Source organism: Curcuma longa, chromosome 17 (assembly GCF_044706935.1).
Source record: "Curcuma longa cultivar G26 ecotype Majalengka, Jawa Barat chromosome 17, ITB_CL_G26_1.1, whole genome shotgun sequence".
NCBI lineage: Eukaryota > Viridiplantae > Streptophyta > Magnoliopsida > Zingiberales > Zingiberaceae > Curcuma > Curcuma longa.
The window spans coordinates 3,353,266-3,372,676 of NC_133877.1; the positions used below are offsets into that span (position 1 = coordinate 3,353,266).

The window sequence follows — 19,411 nt, forward strand, 5'->3', positions numbered from 1 at the left end:
GTTAGGATAATTATCTTCTAAGCAATAGACCAAGCTTCGACTCCCGGCAAACGCATCTATTTTTTTCATTTACAAAATATATACAAAGAAATAAATTCTCTGTGCCAGATCAATGGGATTAATACGATGAATAAATCATTTGTGTAGTTAAAACAATTTTTTTATTACAACAATAATAAACTGGATCCTTTTCTTTTTCATCTCAGAAGTTCCCTCCCCGTGTTTTAGGATATCGCACTGCAGTTCCCACTGAGCTCAAAATGTTTAGCATCCATGAAATGCAAAGAAAACACAGAAATGCATAACTAAATTACACATACAAATACAAACAGGCATTTTTTTTTTATGGTGATTTAGTTTCGTCTGAGTTCTGTGGCAGTTCATCTGTTCTGGATTCCAAAGCATTAGCAGTGCCTTCTGCTGGAGCCATTTCACTGGGTTGAGTATCATCCTTTACTATGGCAGGCGCATTAGAACTTTCACTGAAGGAACCAAGAGCTAACTGTCCGGCGTAGAGTATCAAGCCGACTGAATTGGCACCGAAGACAAATGTTGCGAGATAGCAAATCCCATTGACAATAGTCCTGAGAATTGTTTTAAACACAGATCAGATCTTTGCAAGTGCCCAGCGGGAAAAGACAAGTAAGAAACTGCATGAGGAAAAAGGGGCATACCTTATTGTGATCGTTATCTGACGGACCTGAACAACAACATCGTAATGAAGTTGTATTAGGAAAAAATATACATTTCGTAGTAAATCATCTTCCAGAAAACATAAAGCTTTCTGAGAAGCATTCTTTCAGTGGCTAGAAAAAAGAAAAAGGCCATTGATTGCATACCTTAAGTTACATAAATGAATAACTTCTTTTATATTTACAGATCAACAGCCTAGTAAGAGATTCAATATTTTCGCAGGATAACAAATAGCAGAAAACAATGAAAGGATAAAAAGTAAGAGGATTCATAAAATGCTGGCTAGATTTTTCATACATATAATATGTTTTAGACATATAATATGTTATATCTGCCAATGATGAAAACATAAGCTTTCAAAATCTCTTCTTTTTTTTTCTTCCGCTTCTTCTCTCTCCTTCCAGTCTTTCTTTTCATTGGAGCAATTAATCTACTTCAACTATTTCCACAAGGAACTCAGTTTTGACTTTTGAGGACCATAGCACTTTACTCAATTTGACTTCTGCAAGGCATCTGTAGGGAATTATCCAAGTCTCAAATTTCTTCTAGTGTATTATGATGTCGTTGTTAAGAGGTCTGATGGTAAGTAAACTCGTTGACTAATCAATAGCTCGACAATGAAATGACGGGCTGACAACTTGGATCACAACTCCTCAACATGTCAGACCAAGTCTTCTAATGGTCAAGACTCTCTCATTTTAAGCCTCGTGATGCTTCTTTTGGTTATCGACAATCATCTCCTAAAATGCAACAATTTTGTTTCACAACGAGAGCACTCTGAATTTCAAGACCCACCAAACCTTAAACAATATGAAACTCTGAAAACTAAAGAAGAAGTCTCCTGAAAAGTGATTCAAAACTCTTTAGAGCATTCTTTGACACTCATTCTTTGGCTTATCAAATGAACTTCACAAAATTCACTAACTGTAACTAAAAGTAATCACTTGTATCAGATCGGAATAATAAGAGAAGTTCCACCCTACTAAAAGTCCAAAGCTCAGTATACCATATCAGATGTAAAGACAATAGATGGGCCTCAAACAATTTGACGTATGTCAACAATAAATCAGCTAAAAAGAACTCGTTTAGCAACTTCTTGAGGATCTTTGGATCTAAGCTTGTTCTTTGTTCTTAGTATATGCAGATCGACTATTGCATCTACTTTTAGGCAGTTTCAAACAAACCAGAAACTGCGCGGCAATGGGGACAGGACTATGCATGTCTAGTTTTAGTTGACTATAACATCTTCTTTGAACAAACATGTTTACGGTCACAGATGATACTCAATTTGGGAGATGAAAAATAATAGAGCAAAAACAATTGCCAATGGATACTAACCGAAAAATTATCAGAAATGGTCTGACGATTGAGAGCAGCCTCTATTGTGGTTGTGAATTTGTAGAGTATGAGGGCGATGGCCCCAGCCGCAATACCGCCTAGCAATGCCTGCAGTGGGGAGGGTGGTTTTCCTGCCTCCAATGGCGATGCGCCAATCACCTTCAATCTCTCCAAAGCTTCATCCTTTAGGGTTTTAGGCTTCTCCACTCCGCTCGATCGCAATCTCTGTTTGACATCGGATTCCTAAAATCCGGGCAGGAAAATGAACATAGAGAGGGAAAGAAGGATACCAATTCTTTGGCTCTTTTGGCGCGGCGCCGCAGGGCTCGAAACAAGAAGACGGAGATGGCGCCGGTGAGGAGCACGCTGGTGGAGACCTGGAGAGGGGTAGGGTTATCGTCGATTGCGAATATGGAGGACCCGGTAGAGGAAGGGAGCTCAACGGGACCGTCCTCGATGCCTCTTGCATCCTCCGGCGAACCATCATTTTCAGGAAGATCGGCGAGCAATGGTCGGAGCGCGGCGAAGGGGACCGGCCTGCCGGCGGAAGCGCGGGGCAAATTGAAACCGCTGGCGGCGGTGCGGTGAAGGAGGAGGAGAGGAGGAAGCGGCGAGAGGTGGGAGGAGGAAGCGAAGGGGACGAAGTGGGCGAGGAGGGTGTGTGAACGGAGCATCTGGCGAGGACGGCGGCGGGGAGCGGGAGGATAACGCGCAGCGTGTTCCAATACCAGGAACTAATTTTCGAAATATCTTTGAAATAATAATAAAGCGATTTTTTAAAAGAAAAAATTAATATGTGCCAATTTGAGGGGTTTATTTTCGCAAAAGGCCCAGAAAGAACAGTAATTTACATCTTTGTTTTCCTGAACAAGAAGAAACACGCCAACGGGAACCATCTTCGGCGATCGTGATGTCGTCGGCCTCGTGGCGCCACCGAGTGCATCCGGTGCTCCGCTGCATCCTGCTTTCCTTCCTCCTACTCCCTCCTATTCTCCTCCTCGCAGCATTCCTCTTATCTCCCACCGCTCCTGATCCTTTCGAGTGAGTGCTAGATCTATCTCCCTCCCTCCCTCCCATGATCCGTCACATCTCATCTTATCCTCTTCTCAGCAGGTCCTTCTCGCCGGAGGAGCCCGACATCTGGAGCGCGCGAAGGGTCGTGGATTGGAAGCCGTGCAATTGGTGGAAGAACGCATCTTTAGCTGGTCTGCCCCCCTTTCAGTCTCGGTCCATCATTAGGGTTAGGGTTTGGATTATTGTTGATGAGATCTGCTCAAACTGTATTTTTTATCGTAGCGGGGTTAAGATTCTTATGCTGCAGCCCTGCCCGCGAAGACCAACGGGTACATCCGGGTGGATTGCTATGGCGGCCTTAATCAGATGAGACGCGACGTGAGTGCGATTCAATCTATCTGTAAAATATATGTTATTTATTTTACTTTCCTCGTCTTTCCTTGATTTACTTCATGGCGATGAAAAAGTCGTTGCTTTATGCCCAATTTCAGTTCTGCGACGGGATCGGCATAGCTCGAATCCTAAATGCTACTCTGGTATTGCCAAAGTTTGAGGTGGCCGCTTACTGGAATGAGTCGAGGTATGATTGTAGGAATGCTGAAAAAGTAGTGTTGAATGATCGTTAGCCAATTATTGCTGATTGAAAATTTTGATCTCAATCAGTGGCTTCGCCGATGTATTTGATGTAGACTACTTTATTCAACAAACTCAAGGTTTTGTCGAAGTTGTGAAAGAGTTGCCTGAAGAGTTTGCTTCAACAGAACCTTTCAGGGTGGATTGCCGCAAGCGAAAAGGGCAGTTTGATTATGTTGAGGCAGTGCTCCCTGCGTTGCTGGAACATCGTTTTATATCTTTAACACCAGCTATGAGCCAGAGAAGAGACAGGTATTCTTCAAAAACCATTAACTATAGCAAATGTTGTAGGATCAACAAAGTTAAAGACAAGTTTGTTGCTCTACTAGACATTTAAATTGATGCTTACCATATCATACTAAAAATCAAATATGAATTAATGAAAAAACATAATTCTTTTGCTTCTTGTGATGTGCACATAAACATGGCAGATACATAACTAACCCAATTAGCTATGTCTTTTGCAAAGAAAAGAAACTAATTCTTTCCTAGAATAACAAGGCACTGATGTTTGTTTTTTCAGTTGTTCCCACATTAGTTGATATTAAGATTTCCGTAGATGAAGTGTTTTTGAGCATTGCTGTAATACTAGAAGCCTATGCTCTTAATTACTGAATCATGCGATTATTGATATGCATGAGGATGCTAAGGGATTAGTTAGATTATTTAAATACTATCTTCTGTGAAAAGGAGAAGCAAGCTGTTGTGTGTATGAGAAATTAACTAGAGGTATCATGTTGTTAAATCTTGATTGGGGAATCTTCTTGTGCTATGTCACCTATTTTTGCTTTCATTTGATTCTCCAGAACTCTTGTCTCAAAACCAACAATATCCATTTATTCATGGAAAATGATCTTTTCCAGCATCTTAACCCTAAATTCAGTGAATTAATGCTTCTTGGAAGGGCATGCCCATCAAAATAGAGATTGCTCTATCTAAAATCTTTTAGCTTTTAAATGCTTCTTTTAATCTAGATATACTAATTCCAACTAGCATATATTATATGTACTGGTGTAGATGTGAATCTCTTAATTCTACAATTTTTTTGAATAGCTATTCGCAAACAATACAATTATTTTAAATCTGGTTAATTTTTATTTGATTTAACAATGATCACAGGTTACGCCAATTGTTTCTTTTCTTACATAGAAAAAAAAAACAATTGTTAACAATGATAATCCTAATGATTTTCCTTTGGTTTAGGTATCCACTATATGCTAAGGCTGCCCTTTGTCAGGGGTGTTATAGAGCACTGCGTCTCAATAAGGCCTTGGAGGCAAAAGCTTCTGAATTGTTCAAATTGATACCAAAACCTTTCCTTTCTCTACATCTCAGATTTGAACCTGATATGGTGGCATACAGCCAATGTGAATACTCTGGACTCTCCTTGGCATCCATGAACTCTATTGAATCTGCACGCAGCGATAGAAAACCATGGACTGGTGATGCTGCACGCGCTTGGAAGAATCGTGGGAAATGCCCTCTGACACCGAAAGAAACAGCATTTATCCTCCAATCTCTTAAAATCCCTGCCAATACTTCAATCTATTTGGCAGCTGGTGATGGTCTTATGGAGACGGAAGGCTTCTCATCTGTCTACACCAACACACATACTAAATCATCTCTCTTGAAAACAGAAGATTTTCTCACCATGCATGGCAACACTAAAGCCGCATTGGATTACTATGTTTCGATTAACAGCGACGCATATATAGCGACTTATTTTGGAAACATGGACAAGATGGTAACTGCAATGAGAGCAGTGAATGAACATCACAGAACATTGGTTCTGAGCCGGAGGGATTTTGCAAACTTTACTTCAAGTGGGCTGAAAGGGGCGGAGCTGGCCGATGCTTTATGGAAATCTCACAGGGAAGATTTTGTGATGGGAAGGGGTACTGCTTTACCAGATTGTTTTTGTGATTCAATTTTGTGAAAAAGTCATGTTGGAAGAAAGGATTTTTGAGGTGTAACTTTAACTGTTCTTTTAAAGACAAGCGACTAAATATTAGCTAATGCTGAAGATTCACCTTTTACTAAGAAATATTTTGTTGTTTATGACCTCTGAGTTTTGTCTGCCACACAGGTTGTGAGGGGCATAAACCCTGTGATCATTGCTGTTTTATAGTCTTGGGTAAATTTTTAAGCTCAATAAAAATTAACATTTTTTTCCCATACAATCAAAATACATCTGCCATTAACAGATAAATAATTTAGAATAATATAATAAATATCTTTATCTTAAAAAAGATCATTTTAAAAGATATTGAGTTTAATAAATTTTTAGAAATATTTCAAAAAAACTGTAATTATGATAATTCCTCTTTGAAGGATTGTAATTTTCTTGTTATACTGAAAGTATAGTTCATTTAAAACTGTCACTACAGTTTGATCGCTACGTTCTATACAAAATATAAAAACTACTTTTTTTCTTTTCTTGGTGTTCCGATCGAGAAATTTGTAGACAATATTCAAAAATAGACGAGGGGCACTGACTTTAAAAGCAAGTATTCAATTTGACGGTTCAACCATATACATAAAAACAAAATTCAACGGAATACGAAAACAGAAAAATAACGATGATACAAAGCAACTCTTTCAACGACTTTTACCTGACTCATAACACACACAACTCTATCACTGTACAGTATACAACACATACGAATACGATACTCCAAAATGAACACGTACGGTACACATTACCGTCTTATCTTGTTTGAACAGATCCCTCTTCTGCAGCATGGGCATCGGCATTGGCACTTTGGTTAGTGCTTAACGGCGATCCAGGAATTACTAGTGGATCATCCACTAAAGCATCATCGTCTTCGGCTCCCGATACCCGGAGCCTGCCGGAATCCTTCCTACTAAGCATGCTCTTAAAACTCTTGCTCATGAAGTTCTTAGGAGTTTGCGCACTGCTATTTTTTCCCGGGCTTTCTACCTCATCCATCTTGGAGCTGCCTTCTCCCAACTCTAGACTCTTTTCGTCGTTTTTGTCCGATACCACAATCTTCACCGAAGTCCGCTTCTCCCCCACTGGGGGTAAATTAACATGTGGAGTGGTAGGTGCGAAAGCAGCTTCCTTTTGATCCTCTTTGGGATTTTGCTGCTTTGGACTTCGGTGGAACATTGAACCCAACTTGTGCAGGCTCTTCCTGATCCTTTTAAGACGAACCTTCTTTCCATCAGTGGTTGCATCGCTATCAGAGTCACTGTCATGAGACCCAGACGATGGTGATGGAGTTGGGCTTTTATTGCTTGTGATCTCTTGCCGAAGGACTTTGGTCTCAGGTTGCCTCGCGCGCCCTTTTCGTGGCTCCCATTTTTGGCAAACGTCGGTACCAGGACGGTGCACCCAAATCCCCGTCTTTTCTTGCCCCTGAACATCAATGGCCTCGAAGTCATCAGTCATTTTAGGATGTTCTCCATCACCAATATTTTCAACCCCCCTTTCATCTGGTTTGCTCGACACTTGTTCTGTAGCTTTCGATATTTCATTGTCACTGAGATTTTTATGCTCCTGTAAAGTTTCTGATTCGAGCTAAGATTATCAAGCTCCGATATGCACAAGGATCATGAGCAGCAGCAGAGAGCTTACCTTTTGTAAATCTTCTTCAATCACTGTTATTGCTAAGTGGACCCTGCCCATTTTGATATTCTGCAGTGCCAACCACATATCATGCCTTTGTCCACCCCTCAAATCGTTGATGCTTACTGAACAATTTCTGCATGGCACATAAAAAAGTAAATTTAGTAAATTGCCACACAACTGAATAGTAAAAACAAGCAAACGTATGAATTCAACTTGTTGATACATTTGTTTTTGCTATTTGAAAAGCAGAAAACAATAATATGCAGCATGAAAAATAAGTGGAAAGTCCTTAGCGACAGTAGTATGTTTTTTGCTTCATCTAGCAATAACTGATATGGATCCAAGCAAAAATAAGAGATCTGTCATATCGCAAAACAAAAACAAAAAAACACTATCAATAATATGTTAAATTCTTTACAAACCCAAGCATGTCGTCGAAAATGGTATCCTTGTCACGAACTTGAAGGCTAAGTAAATTTGGCGACTCCCATGAACTGATGGGGATCTTAAACTCTTCCAGCCATTTTGGGGACAATGTTTTCCTTTGAATTTTTGTTTGGAATTTGTAAGGACCAAGTTGTCCTTTGACATATGGATCAGAAAGTCCTGCACCAATTTTGTAACAAGATGGGATAATTTCTAGAGTGATGATAAAACTAATTATATCAAGGAGCAAGGGTAGAAGCAGCCTACCGTTCAGGTCTGCTGGTTTCATATCCGCACCCTCCAACATCTCCAATTTCACATATCCAATAGGATGCTTTTCTTTCACAGTAAACCAATCTTCTAAAATTTCCAAGAAAACATGGTTTAACAGATCGCTTAATGTGAAACAAATTAAGATAACAGAAAAATACAACTCACTTCGACGGACAAGAAGAACATGAAATCAGAGATAGTTATTAACAAATTATTGAAAACACTTCAAAAATGTCTGATGTTCTTCATATTTACTTAAGATGTACATGCTTATGCATCTGTTAAGTTTAGTTAAACAAGAATATGGATTTGGTCATGTTTCAGTTAGTCATGATAAAATAAGTATGTGAACACTGAAAATAAAACAGTAATAAGTAAGAAGCATGAAATAACCAAAAAGAGGTTCACAGCCAAGATCAACTAGAATTAAAAATATGAATAAAGGAAACTAGAACAAAGTGATATTACATTTTATTAAATCTTAGTTAGGAGATAGTATTGATTTGTATTATTGTTATTCACATCCTACATGCTTAGATGACTCCTCATTTCCTTATAAATTGCTTAGACATTAGTCATGCTGACAGTGGCGTGTATATGAGAATAAAAGATAACAGTAAATGCAATTTACAAGTCATCTTGAGGTATTTTCAGCTGCTTTCTTCTACTTACACCCACAGACCGGACAAGTGCAAGCATGTAAGTTGCACTCCAAAATAAAGTTCGTGAAGTTTTATTAATGACTATAAAAAGATAGCTCCAGTTTGTTCATCAATTAGATGGATAATGGACAAATGTGGCAGATAATTACATGCACTAATCTTATCGTCCATGAAAAAAATAACAGGGTAAGCCTCACTCAGTAAGTAAGCATGGGAACATAAGTTCCTATGAACACAATCCAATTTCTTGTAAGCTCCAGCTCCCATAAATATACCAAACATTCTCTTTTCCCATCTTCAATTTGCATGCCTCTATTAACAGGAAGAACCTAATATTCGAACTATGATTTATCCCTGTAACTTGGACATAATAATCATAATCCAAAGACAAAGATACTCAACCATACAAATCTAGCTGATTGGTAATACACTGGTCTTATTCGACTTTGCTTTCAAATGATACCATCAGCGTCTGGATATATCGCTGGCATTTCAAGGGTCCACACTATCTCCCATTAAAAACCAGTCTAATTTCTTAAATAGAGAACCAACCATATTATTTTGCACTATGCTAGCTACCATTAGCATGTATTAAAAATGTAGCCGATAGATTGAGTTATCTTGGGGAAAAGTATACATAACATCACACAACTTCTCTATCATGCAGACCACATCTAAAACATGATTACAAGTAACATCATAAGCCTTTAAGAATATTGTAGAGTAAAATGACAAACTTCGCCTTTGGGAAATAGAAAGAAATTGAAAATTAACCATTGGTGTTATAACTAGCAAAACACAATACAATGAACTAATATAAGGGTAGATTTAACTTGATAAACAAAAGATGAATAGATACCCTTTACCTTCAGTGGCAGAAACAAATTTCTCCACATCAACAACGAGCATGTTTGGCTGTGAAGAAATATTGACAATAATTACATTGCCAGAAATAAAGGTAAACAGAAATCAGTAGTTCATTAAAACTATCTTGGATAATTAAGGTCCGAGGACAATCCAATTAAATCTCTAATAATAACTTGTATACTTGGTTGTATTCTCATTTCCAATTGCTTCAATTGGTTATGAAGATCAGCAGCACAACTAACAATCATGAAATTAGAAATCACAAAATGAAGTGAATACCATTCTAAATTTTCTAGGAAGAACTTAAATTTTCTTCAGTGTCAAATTAACAAATAACCCAATATAGATGTATCAAAATTTTCACCCACTAATAAAATTAAGTACCAACCAACTGACAACGGTTTCATTCACGATGAATAAACAAACTGTGATTTATTTATCTGTATTGTTATCAATAATCCAGATAGGTAAACATGTTAAAACAACATAAAGCATCAAGGGTCTAATATAAATATTATTCACTCACTGATGATATACTTTCTCAAGATCATGCATTATCATTTAGCTAACATATCTATTTGAAATGAAAACTTTATTATTAATTGAACAGACTATAGATGAGAGAGAGAGAGAGATGAAGAACAAACTCACTAACCTCAACCAATGTCTGCCCAAATGCAACATCAAGCAGTTTGTCCTACAAATGCAACAAATGGAAGTATTAATAGGGAGGAGTGCGTCGTGGAGCTGAGACTACTTGAGAGTAAAGTTAACTACTTTACTTACCAGCCATCCTGAAATCCCAGGTATTTCAGTGACATCTAGTCCATGCCCAAATATGGGTTTTACAGTCATCTGGAAGTATGGGGGCTCTGCAAAGCATATCCTAACTCGACTAATAAACGGCCATTGCCGAAGAAATTTGACTCCTACGAGAATCTACAGAAAAAAATCAAAATTTATGTCAAAAGATAATGGTTCAGATAAATTTTCTTTCCTATTTCCTCATAACCTATTTCTTTTATCTCTCTCATAAAATCAATAGTAAGAATTGTCATTATAGATGCAATTCTAAAGCCAAAAACAAAAATATAAGTTCATTTGAAATAATTGACTATCCTTTAAAATGGTCGAGATAGACATTACTTATAATGGGGGAAAAAGTGATGTTTAATATGAAGGAAAACATAATTGTTTTAAAACTGAGGGAGATCCCAAATAGTTGAGACTCATGGCTTGTAGTTGTGGTCTGAAATGGAAAAGGAAGTTCTATTTTTCCTTTCAGGCAAATACAAAAATGTAATATTTTCTTCTGTTAGGAAAAATATACTGAAAGTCCATGATGAGAAATTGTTGAATTTCTTGTTAAGTGGTTTTTAATTAATTTCTTTTTCTTCCAAGAAGAACAAGCCATATTTTTGGTAGTAATTTGGAATTTTGGACAGACCAGTAAATACTAAATAATAAATTTTCATTCCAAGAGAACACAGATAAAATTACTTAGCTATGGTAGTGCTTTTTTTTTTTTTCTATTTGCTATTAGATGATATCTGTATTTCCATTTCAGTGTACCACTTTGTATATCAGTATCGAGCAAGCTCGACAAGTTGTTCAAACCAATATCCCATGAAATCTGAGCACAAGTAAAACACACTAAATAAACTTACTAAGAAAATGTGTAGACAATTCCCATGAAATATCATAACAATCACAATGATCAGAAATCCAGATAGGCATAGCCTGCAAAGCTACCTTTACTAGTAAGAAATGAAGATTGATCTATGTACCTTTCCCTCTACATGCATGCCTGTTATATGCATCATTGCTGTTATGCCAAATCCCAGCCTTTTCCTTAGTTGTACTGCAAGTTTTGCACTCATGTCATCTGCTGAAAGAAAATTCATCCCTAACTCCAGAACCTGTATTAATGGCCACGACTAAGGCATCAATAAAATAACCGCAGCATCATATTATAACTGTCTAAATAATGAAAAAGAATGAACAGTAATGTGCACCAGGTGGTCATCATCTACTGATTCTCGAAGAACTCTAATATCCGTAAACATAGGTGGGGTCCTACCCAAGTAAAGATGCTGCATAACTGCCTTCTTCTGCCAACCAAAGACAGAACAATAATTATGTAGATTACAGAACGACATACCCTAAGTTACCAAAAGTTCAACAAATACATTTGCTGAATTGTTGGTAAATATAAATTTTGATTTATTTCTAAATATTAGCCACAGGACTCATGGAAAATATTACATCCTAAGCATGCTACTAAAGCTCGCAATATAGCCTGAATATGTCAGAGGGACAAGTGTTACTAGGTAAATAACAGAGTTCACAATCATAGAAAAATATAGGTTGAAGTCCATACAGCTGTCCAGGGCTTGAACTTGTCTAGAAACCAGGGTATGATAGGCAAGAGGAATTGCTGGGATGCAACTTGTTCCATGCATATTGGCCATATCTTCTCGACAGCATAATTCAACCACCTAACTGATTCTGTATCAGAGAGAAGCTGCCACACCAACAAATGGAAAAAGAAAATCAGTACATTAATGGCATAAAAAAAGTGTTCCAGCAGGAATGATCAAGGAGACGATAGAGAAAATATGCTTTTAGCATTTTTTTAGGGGAAAAGTATCAATAGTTCTAACAGCATGGAGAGAAAAAAAAAGAAGAAATATATCATCATGCATACTCTTCGCTGATTGGCATATTTTCTTTCTTCGAACTGTAAACGTTTCTGCAATCTCAAGGTATAGCGAGCATTGACCTGCAATAGTGGGAAGAAGAAGTGTCAAAATGATGGAGCAGTTAAGATTGATTAGGAATGCTGATCTAATGCAAGTCAAAATAAGATTTTCCAAATATTCAAAAGAAACAATGCAGAATCAAATATTTTGAAGAAGCAAAAGAAAAGGATGACAGCTCATAATTTAAGAACCCAAATACAGAAATGAAAAAATAATGAATTATACTCTCCGCTTTTTTTGACTTTCAATCATCGATCTTGGTGGACCAAGTCAATTAAACAAAGATGTTTGATGCATCACGGTATCCATAAAAGAGAATATATTAGAGCATAAATCTCCAATTTCTTTCAGTAGCTTAAACAAACAACTTGGTTATTTTGAAAGCTCGCAATTCCTCAAATCCCAAGTCAAAGTCCAGATAAATAGACATAGATTCAGATGATATAATTTTACTTTAAAGCGCATCGACTATTCATCGTCAAATTGCAAACAACACTTTGGGGATTAGTTCACTGAAATTACCCAGTTTTGGCTTCCACCCTAAACTCGAACAATTTCGGAAACATATTTCAGAATTTTTTTCCTTTTTAAAAGCACCAAGAGCACAACCAAATTAACAGTTCACCAAAAATGAATTCCATTTAATTTCACAAAATAAACCACTTTCATAAACTAGAAATCGCCGATCAAAAACTTGAATTTCACGAACAGAAACTAAAAGGAAATACAAAAGAAAGAAGACGACCGGGAAAGAAGAACCATTCCAACCACTGATCAATTTATAGTTTCCTTACCGCGTAGAGGTACAAGAACGACACGAGGAAGACGACCGGGTGAGCCCAACCCAACCGCACGAGACCGCAGAGCAGCAACAGAACCAACGCGATGTGATGCAAGATCGAGACCTCCGTTATGTCCATCCTCCCGCCTCTATCGCCCGATCCAGGCTATCGCCGGCCTACATCAATCCTCCACGATCCGCCTACCCGCCGCCAAGGCAGAACCCTCGAGATCCCGGCGACCGATCGAATTCGACGAAGACGGCAGCGACGAGCGCACTCGAGTTCGAAGACGAAGTCGTAACCGCAAGAGCAATTGAAGCGTAGTGGAGACTGGAGAGGTAGAAGACGCAGAGGACGGTGAAATTAACGGCCGCCTTAAATTGATCCGTCGAGCCACGACTTAAGACGCGTTCCCGACGCAGCGGGCAGCCAAAGAGATCGTGACTCGACTCGTAACTTTTTGCAATCGACAAACGACGTGTGTGAGAAAGAAAGATTGACGAAGACGATCAGGTGGGGCAAGACGGAGATAATTATCCACATTCGGCATGTCGGCAGAAGAGAGGAGTTTGTTGTCGCCGTCAGATTGTGATCGGATGGATGAGAATGGGCGATGGACGGATAGTCCCAAGTAGTGGCCAGCGGGGAGGATCGTGTTTGATTAACTCCACTATTATTAGTCCTTTATTTATTTAACGTTTTTTTATTGGGTTAGTTAATCGATTGTTTCTTCGTTGTTGTCCAAAGCTGGAGCCGCACTACTTTCCTTGGCGGCCGCAGCCGCCGCCGCCGCCCCCGCTGCAAGCTCCTCCCGGCGAAGCATGGAAGCCGAGAGGCCTTCCATGGATTCACGACTGGCATTTGTATCTATCCATACATGGATGGATTCTGAGAATATGACAGGAAAAAATTTATTTATTTATTTTTAAACATCATGATTACAAAGATCATCTGTCTGGATGGGATTGACTGAATTCACAAGAGGCAAAAATTCCTATTTATTATGACACACGACTATATCCTGCCTACAGTATGGTGTATCTATTTTGTTACAGAATCAGCAACTTTGAGCTGAAGAACTGGAATAGTAGCCACAAGTCCTGCTGGTTAATGCCGACCGCATTGTGACGACGGCTGAATCATTAGCTCCGGCCATTAGAGCCGCCCGTCCGGCTTCTAGGAACCTTGCGGCTGCATCGCCGGTGTACCGGTTTGCTTGGGCCACGGTCATGCCTTTGCCGATGTCCGGGTAAGTGTTGAGGGCATGATCTCCGTTGAGCTGAGATGCGAGTTGGATTAGCTCAAGCTGGAATTTCGAGAGGACTTTGCCCTCGCTCTGTCTCGATGGTCGCAGGGCCTTCACTTTAGGGAGTTTTTCTGAATTTGAGAGATAAACATTAGCTGCGAAGTGATACTACTTGGGACAGATCCAGCTTCCGACGTGGATGACCAACTTCAGAACTGAACAGAAAAAAAAACATGACGAATAAAATGAATACCTGGACAGTCCGTTCGGGGTGTCTTCCTCAGGTAGAAGTAGCTCTCGAATGACCCAGCCCAAGCATCTCTCTTTGTGAGATAATTTGATTTCAGGTTGAATAATTTCTTTACCGTGGCTGGAACAGAAGAATGCTCAAACTGTGAATCTTGCTTTGGTCCTTTAGGTTCATGGATTACTGCAAGGGAGACATTTCAAATCGAGAAATGTGTGAGCTTTGGAAGAAGATGAGTAGGATGTACAGGTTTCTGGAAAAAAAAAAACACTGCTAATAAAATGCTTCACACAAGCTCAAACAATTTTGCATTCTATTCCAACAAATATCATTTGGATAAAATGAACAAATAACTCATCTTGAACTTGTACTATTACAGATACTCCACTTTTCAATGCACTTTGCATAACAAAACCTAACCAAATTTCATTGCTTAGGGGAGGAGAACTAATAAGCAGCTTAAGGAGTGATGTTGGCTCGCTGAACATTGTAAAGATCTTCAGCCTTTTTATTGGCCATAACATCTTCTTGATTAAGCTCTGTAACTATCCAAATTTTGTGGGTAAAGGACTATAGATTTTGTATACCAGAAGAATCAAAATCACTGAGCCTTTAAGAATATTTGTTATTTCATAAAATATGTTGTATTTGCCAACAAAATAATGTAGTCTAGTAGGGCCACATCACTGTCGCTATGCTTATAAAACCTGATTAAGTCCCGCATTAGATTCAGTCATCGTCTAATTGTATCAACTGATAAGAACTATATAAGTAGATAACCGTACCACCATTAACATAGGCTTCACATTTTGGACATGTATTCTGAGGCAGTGGTTCGAACCTATCAAGTTAAAGATTTAATTATGTTAACAAACCAGATTGTTGCACAATGTTTCTTTGTAGGACCTACCAAGCTTGGCAAAATCATCCAACCACAAAGAGGAATGTTATTGAGATTGAGTTAGACTGGGGCCTTTATATGAGGATGATAAACCCCACCCACAGTTTTCACGGAGGTAAGCAAGGACATTGGATTATTTTCTTGCTTAGGAAAAAAACATCCATGCTCCCTGTTTTCTTTCGTCTCATCCCTCAATGAAAATAGACTAGAGTGAAGAAATTATTATGCCACAATTCAGTTCCATATTGGAGATTGTTGATTGGTTCTGAGATACTACATGTCCATGTAGCCTAGATAAATATACTACCTTAGCTTAAGCATTTCGGACTAGTGATGTAGACATATCAAGTGTCAATCATTCCTTGCTCCATGTTTAAACCAAATTAGCATCGGAAGCATTCATCCTATCTCCCTTCAGTTGTCAAAACTTCACATCATATCAGGTTGCAGAAAATGTTTACCCAAAACCGTGCCAATTCATCTGATTGAATAGGCAGTTTATAAGTAAGACCAAATTACAGCTATAGAATATCATTTCTTCACTGAAAGTGGATGCTAGATGTTATAGCATTAGTGATCTCCAAATCACCGGGAGAATTAAAAAATTAAGTATAATGCTACAGTCTAGCGAGGAAGTAATCGCAAGATAACTGATGAACTTGACACATGCAAGGGGAGGGCTTTATGCTTGATCAATATCATGTAAATTATGTATGAACAATGCACTAATATGAGCTACTTGTTACACAGTATTGTAACTCAAGAAAATTAAAGTTGGGTGGCACCAAAGTGGTTAATTAGAAAGAACTACAAGAAACAAAAGGTTCTTCAGACATTGCTTAGTAGTCATATATTCATCTTGTGTGATTACACACTTGTCTATATACAAAAAAGGACTTTCCTAAGCAAGCATGTGAATAGTAACTAGGTCTAGATGGATAGCAGGTAGTATCTAGACTTTTTTAACCCCTAAGAACATGTTGGAAATAGGAAAATGCTAATGCTTGAATGTGAGTATGCTTGGAGCTATCATTTTCATTTGTCTTCATGGGATAATTCAATGGTTGCAACTTGAGATCTTTTAGCAACTCGTTTAGACATCCAAAAATACATAGCATTCATCCCACTTCCCTTGTCGCTTCTCACAAATTTTATTTACTTCTATTGTGATTGTTTGATGCTCAAATGCTGGAAAAAATATATATATCTTCCTCTCAAAGTTCATCAGACACACGAAAGATGTTCACAATTGGGTTTGAGGCGAATGAGATGATGTTCAATCAGCACTAAAGCAAGGATCCATCTTGGTACGTCTAAAGCGATTTCAGGTTCTTGTTTTCTCATCTATCTCCAGTTTCAAAACTACTTCGTTGCATCAGTTTTCTTTTATCTTAAAATCAGATCCACAAATTATTCATTTTGTATTTGGAAATCATGAAACAAGATATGGTCAGTATAGATATCACGATCAAGTAATAAAAAAATGCTTGAAGGCCGACTTACCTGTGCGTTTGTTGATCCACGGTGAGACGAGGATGGTGGGAACTCTGACTCCCAACCTGCCAAATTTAAAGTAGAACGGGTCAGGGCCAATGATGCCGTCCGGGTTAGGCACTCCCGTGGCAGGGGTAGACACATGGTCGTAGAATCCGCCATGCTCATCGTAGGTGATGAGCAGAGCCGTCTCATTCCACTGCGGGCTCGCCCGGAGAGCCTCATAGACCTCCTTCACGAGCCGCTGCCCTCTGACTACGTCATGGGCTGGTGACAGCTGGGTATCGAAATAGTGCTGCTCGATAACGACGTAGTTGGGCAGCCGGCCCAGCATCGCGTGCTGCTTGAAGGCGATCTTGAATCTGTGAAACTTGACGAGGTGCTTGAGCTTTCGCAGGCTCTTGAAGAAGAACACAGAGGGGATGTTCTGGTAGTAGACGCCGAAGCTGAGGCCCTCATTGTCGAGGGAATCGAAGATGGTCTTCTGAGGGAATCCCTGGACGAGGTCGCGGCGGACGTTACTAAAGGCGCCGTGCGAGGTGGCAGAGTGGACGTAGAAGCGGTTGGGCTGGGAAGAGGCCGGCACGGAGGCAAACCACCGATCGAACACCGCGAACTCCTCGGAGAGGGCGGCGTAGACGGGGACGTCCTCGGGGGTAAACCCGCGCACGACGGTGGAGGCCATGCCATCGCCCATGCTCTGGGGCTGCTGGGCGAATCCGACCATGGGGGCGGGCACAGAGGAGGCATCCTCGGAGCCGAACATCTGCTCGCCGATGGCCTGGAAGGAGTCTCCGGGATCCGAGTCAACGTGGGAGGCGCCGAAGGGGACGAAGACCTCGGAGGAGGAGGCGTTGAGGCGATTGGACTCGCGGCCGGTGAGGCCGTCGATATCGGCGCGGCCGCCCTCGGTGCGGAGCCAGCCGAGCATGTGATCGAACGACCGGCTCTCCATCACGAGGATCACTAGGGTTTTGATTGGCCCCTTGATCTCGTGCTTCTTCCTCTTCTTGATCGTCCGTCCGGCGTCCAGACAATGGGCGGAGGCCACCAGGGAGAGCAGCAAGAGAGCGGCAATGAGGCGGCGACGCTGCCCAATGCGTCGAGCCTCCGAATCCATGTCGACGCCGGACATAGGAGGAGCCGCGTGCTCCTCCTCCTGGCCTGAAGGACGAGATTGGGTGCGGGGTTTTGGTTCAAGAACTCTAAATAGTCAAATGGGAAGGTGGACTGGTGGAGTTTGACACGGAAGCAAGGCGAGAAGGCAAAGGGTCATTTTCATATAATTAAATACTTACGAATAATTAAAAGTCAACAACAAATTATCTAGGGGGTGAACCAAGAACAACCTACCTAATATGAACAGCCCAAATAAAAATTTAACAATAATAATAATAATAATAAATTTGAATTGACTCGATTTTATGAATCATCATACTTGATTGGGATATAGGAATTCACTCAATTTTATGAATTTTTAAATCCATGCTTATTTCTATAAGATGAATCTCCAACTTCAAATATTTTTCATTTATTTCTATAAAAATCTTTCAAAATATAATTATTTTATAAGGAGTAAAATATAATTAATAATCAGATCTTTCGTTAATATATTATTTTTTTTACTTCTTCATAAAAATAACTATGTGCAGTATATAATAAATATTACTATATATGGTATATACTAGCATACTATATATGATTCTCAACAAGAATATATTGTACATTCCAAAATTGATGAGGTGAATGGAGTGTTAACTACTTCAATTAATAAAAAAAATGAAAAAATTTTTCTCCTAGGAAAAAAAGACCTGCTGATGTGACCCCACAACAAATCTGGCATACCAACCACAGTATGGACATTGCTATTGGACTATAGAGAGCCAGTTTTCTCAGCATTAAAATCATGTTGCCCCCCAACTACAGTACTCATATAATCTCTCCATCACTTATGTTTCTGAGATGAAAAATTTTTTAAAAATCAAATCGATCATTTTTAAAATTAATCTATTTAAAAAATTAAATATCTAAATTATTTTAAAAAATTCTCAAAATCATGTTACTTTACAGTTGCAATAAAAATAATAATGAAACATTTTTTCACTTTAGCATCTTAAATTTTTTTTTCTATCCAAAAAGAATATATTAGTTAAAAAGCACAGACACGCTTAGACTTTTGACTTAACTCTATACGTCAGTCAATGCGATTAAAAAACATAACTTAGACTAATGCATTGAATCGGTCAGTCATATCCATTTTTTTCAAAAAAATTGACTTTGGAGTTCCGCGGTGCATGGGCTATCGGCTTACAAAAAAGTTGTACGTATTAACACAACCAGAAGCAGATAGGGGATCCAACTCTTGCCTTGAGTGACACATTGTAACTGCAACTCACTCATAGACTATTTTACAAGAGACAGTAACGGCGAGATTTTAAAAACGGGGGAAAAGAAACCAAAGATACGCTGATTTACAACTCA

The 19,411-nt window shown here is 39.1% G+C and overlaps 4 protein-coding genes across 9 annotated transcripts; 1 reads left to right on the plus strand and 3 right to left on the minus strand.

Moving 5' to 3' along the window:
- Nucleotides 1-81: 81 nt before the first annotated feature.
- LOC141811693 (uncharacterized) lies at nucleotides 82-2,718 on the minus strand. Its single transcript, XM_074699729.1, has 4 exons — nucleotides 2,322-2,718; nucleotides 2,032-2,256; nucleotides 675-700; nucleotides 82-584 (listed from the first exon to the last, which is right to left on the minus strand). The coding sequence occupies exons 1-4, from the start codon at nucleotides 2,703-2,705 to the stop codon at nucleotides 344-346; spliced, it is 876 nt and encodes a 291-aa protein (XP_074555830.1). The 5' UTR covers nucleotides 2,706-2,718; the 3' UTR covers nucleotides 82-343.
- A 186-nt stretch (nucleotides 2,719-2,904) lies between these two features.
- Nucleotides 2,905-5,800, plus strand: LOC141811690 (O-fucosyltransferase 13). 6 transcript variants are annotated; one of them, XM_074699723.1, is made up of 6 exons: nucleotides 2,905-3,072; nucleotides 3,142-3,236; nucleotides 3,338-3,423; nucleotides 3,537-3,625; nucleotides 3,709-3,930; nucleotides 4,882-5,800. In XM_074699723.1, exons 1-6 carry the CDS (start codon nucleotides 2,942-2,944, stop codon nucleotides 5,612-5,614), a joined length of 1,356 nt encoding a protein of 451 aa, XP_074555824.1. In that variant the 5' UTR covers nucleotides 2,905-2,941; the 3' UTR covers nucleotides 5,615-5,800. The 6 variants fall into 6 exon arrangements, with proteins under 6 accessions (XP_074555824.1, XP_074555826.1, XP_074555825.1 ...); XM_074699725.1 differs by having other exon boundaries at nucleotides 3,353-3,423; XM_074699724.1 differs by having other exon boundaries at nucleotides 3,145-3,236.
- Nucleotides 5,801-6,170: 370 nt separating this feature from the next.
- On the minus strand, nucleotides 6,171-13,402 carry LOC141848508 (C2 domain-containing protein At1g53590-like). The gene is made up of 12 exons (XM_074736542.1): nucleotides 13,055-13,402; nucleotides 12,206-12,280; nucleotides 11,879-12,022; nucleotides 11,514-11,609; nucleotides 11,286-11,417; nucleotides 10,285-10,437; nucleotides 10,154-10,195; nucleotides 9,498-9,546; nucleotides 7,964-8,056; nucleotides 7,693-7,876; nucleotides 7,277-7,403; nucleotides 6,171-7,198 (listed from the first exon to the last, which is right to left on the minus strand). The coding sequence occupies exons 1-12, from the start codon at nucleotides 13,178-13,180 to the stop codon at nucleotides 6,386-6,388; spliced, it is 2,034 nt and encodes a 677-aa protein (XP_074592643.1). The 5' UTR covers nucleotides 13,181-13,402; the 3' UTR covers nucleotides 6,171-6,385.
- Nucleotides 13,403-13,939: 537 nt separating this feature from the next.
- Nucleotides 13,940-18,088, minus strand: LOC141848721 (non-specific phospholipase C1-like). The gene is made up of 3 exons (XM_074736766.1): nucleotides 16,940-18,088; nucleotides 14,542-14,718; nucleotides 13,940-14,419 (listed from the first exon to the last, which is right to left on the minus strand). Exons 1-3 carry the CDS (start codon nucleotides 18,063-18,065, stop codon nucleotides 14,100-14,102), a joined length of 1,623 nt encoding a protein of 540 aa, XP_074592867.1. The 5' UTR covers nucleotides 18,066-18,088; the 3' UTR covers nucleotides 13,940-14,099.
- Nucleotides 18,089-19,411: the final 1,323 nt, after the last annotated feature.

Bases quoted from the DNA above. Each gene is read 5' to 3' on its own strand.
- LOC141848508 (XM_074736542.1), bottom strand. From the start codon at position 13,180: ATGGACATAACGGAGGTCTCGATCTTGCATCACATCGCGTTGGTTCTG. The intron at 12,023-12,205 runs GTATGCATGATG...TTGGTGTGGCAG, and splicing joins AATATGCCAATCAGCGAAGA to CTTCTCTCTGATACAGAATC. The intron at 10,196-10,284 runs GTAAGTAAAGTA...TTGCATTTGTAG, and splicing joins CTGGGATTTCAGGATGGCTG to GACAAACTGCTTGATGTTGC.
- LOC141848721 (XM_074736766.1), bottom strand. From the start codon at position 18,065: ATGTCCGGCGTCGACATGGATTCGGAGGCTCGACGCATTGGGCAGCGT. The intron at 14,719-16,939 runs GTAAGTCGGCCT...TCTCCCTTGCAG, and splicing joins GTGGATCAACAAACGCACAG to TAATCCATGAACCTAAAGGA. The intron at 14,420-14,541 runs GTATTCATTTTA...TCTCAAATTCAG, and splicing joins ACCCCGAACGGACTGTCCAG to AAAAACTCCCTAAAGTGAAG.
- LOC141811693 (XM_074699729.1), bottom strand. From the start codon at position 2,705: ATGCTCCGTTCACACACCCTCCTCGCCCACTTCGTCCCCTTCGCTTCC. The intron at 2,257-2,321 runs GTATCCTTCTTT...GATGTCAAACAG, and splicing joins CCAAAAGAGCCAAAGAATTG to AGATTGCGATCGAGCGGAGT. The intron at 585-674 runs GTATGCCCCTTT...AACAATTCTCAG, and splicing joins CAGATAACGATCACAATAAG to GACTATTGTCAATGGGATTT.
- LOC141811690 (XM_074699723.1), top strand. From the start codon at position 2,942: ATGTCGTCGGCCTCGTGGCGCCACCGAGTGCATCCGGTGCTCCGCTGC. The intron at 3,073-3,141 runs GTGAGTGCTAGA...TCCTCTTCTCAG, and splicing joins ACCGCTCCTGATCCTTTCGA to CAGGTCCTTCTCGCCGGAGG. The intron at 3,424-3,536 runs GTGAGTGCGATT...GCCCAATTTCAG, and splicing joins TTAATCAGATGAGACGCGAC to TTCTGCGACGGGATCGGCAT.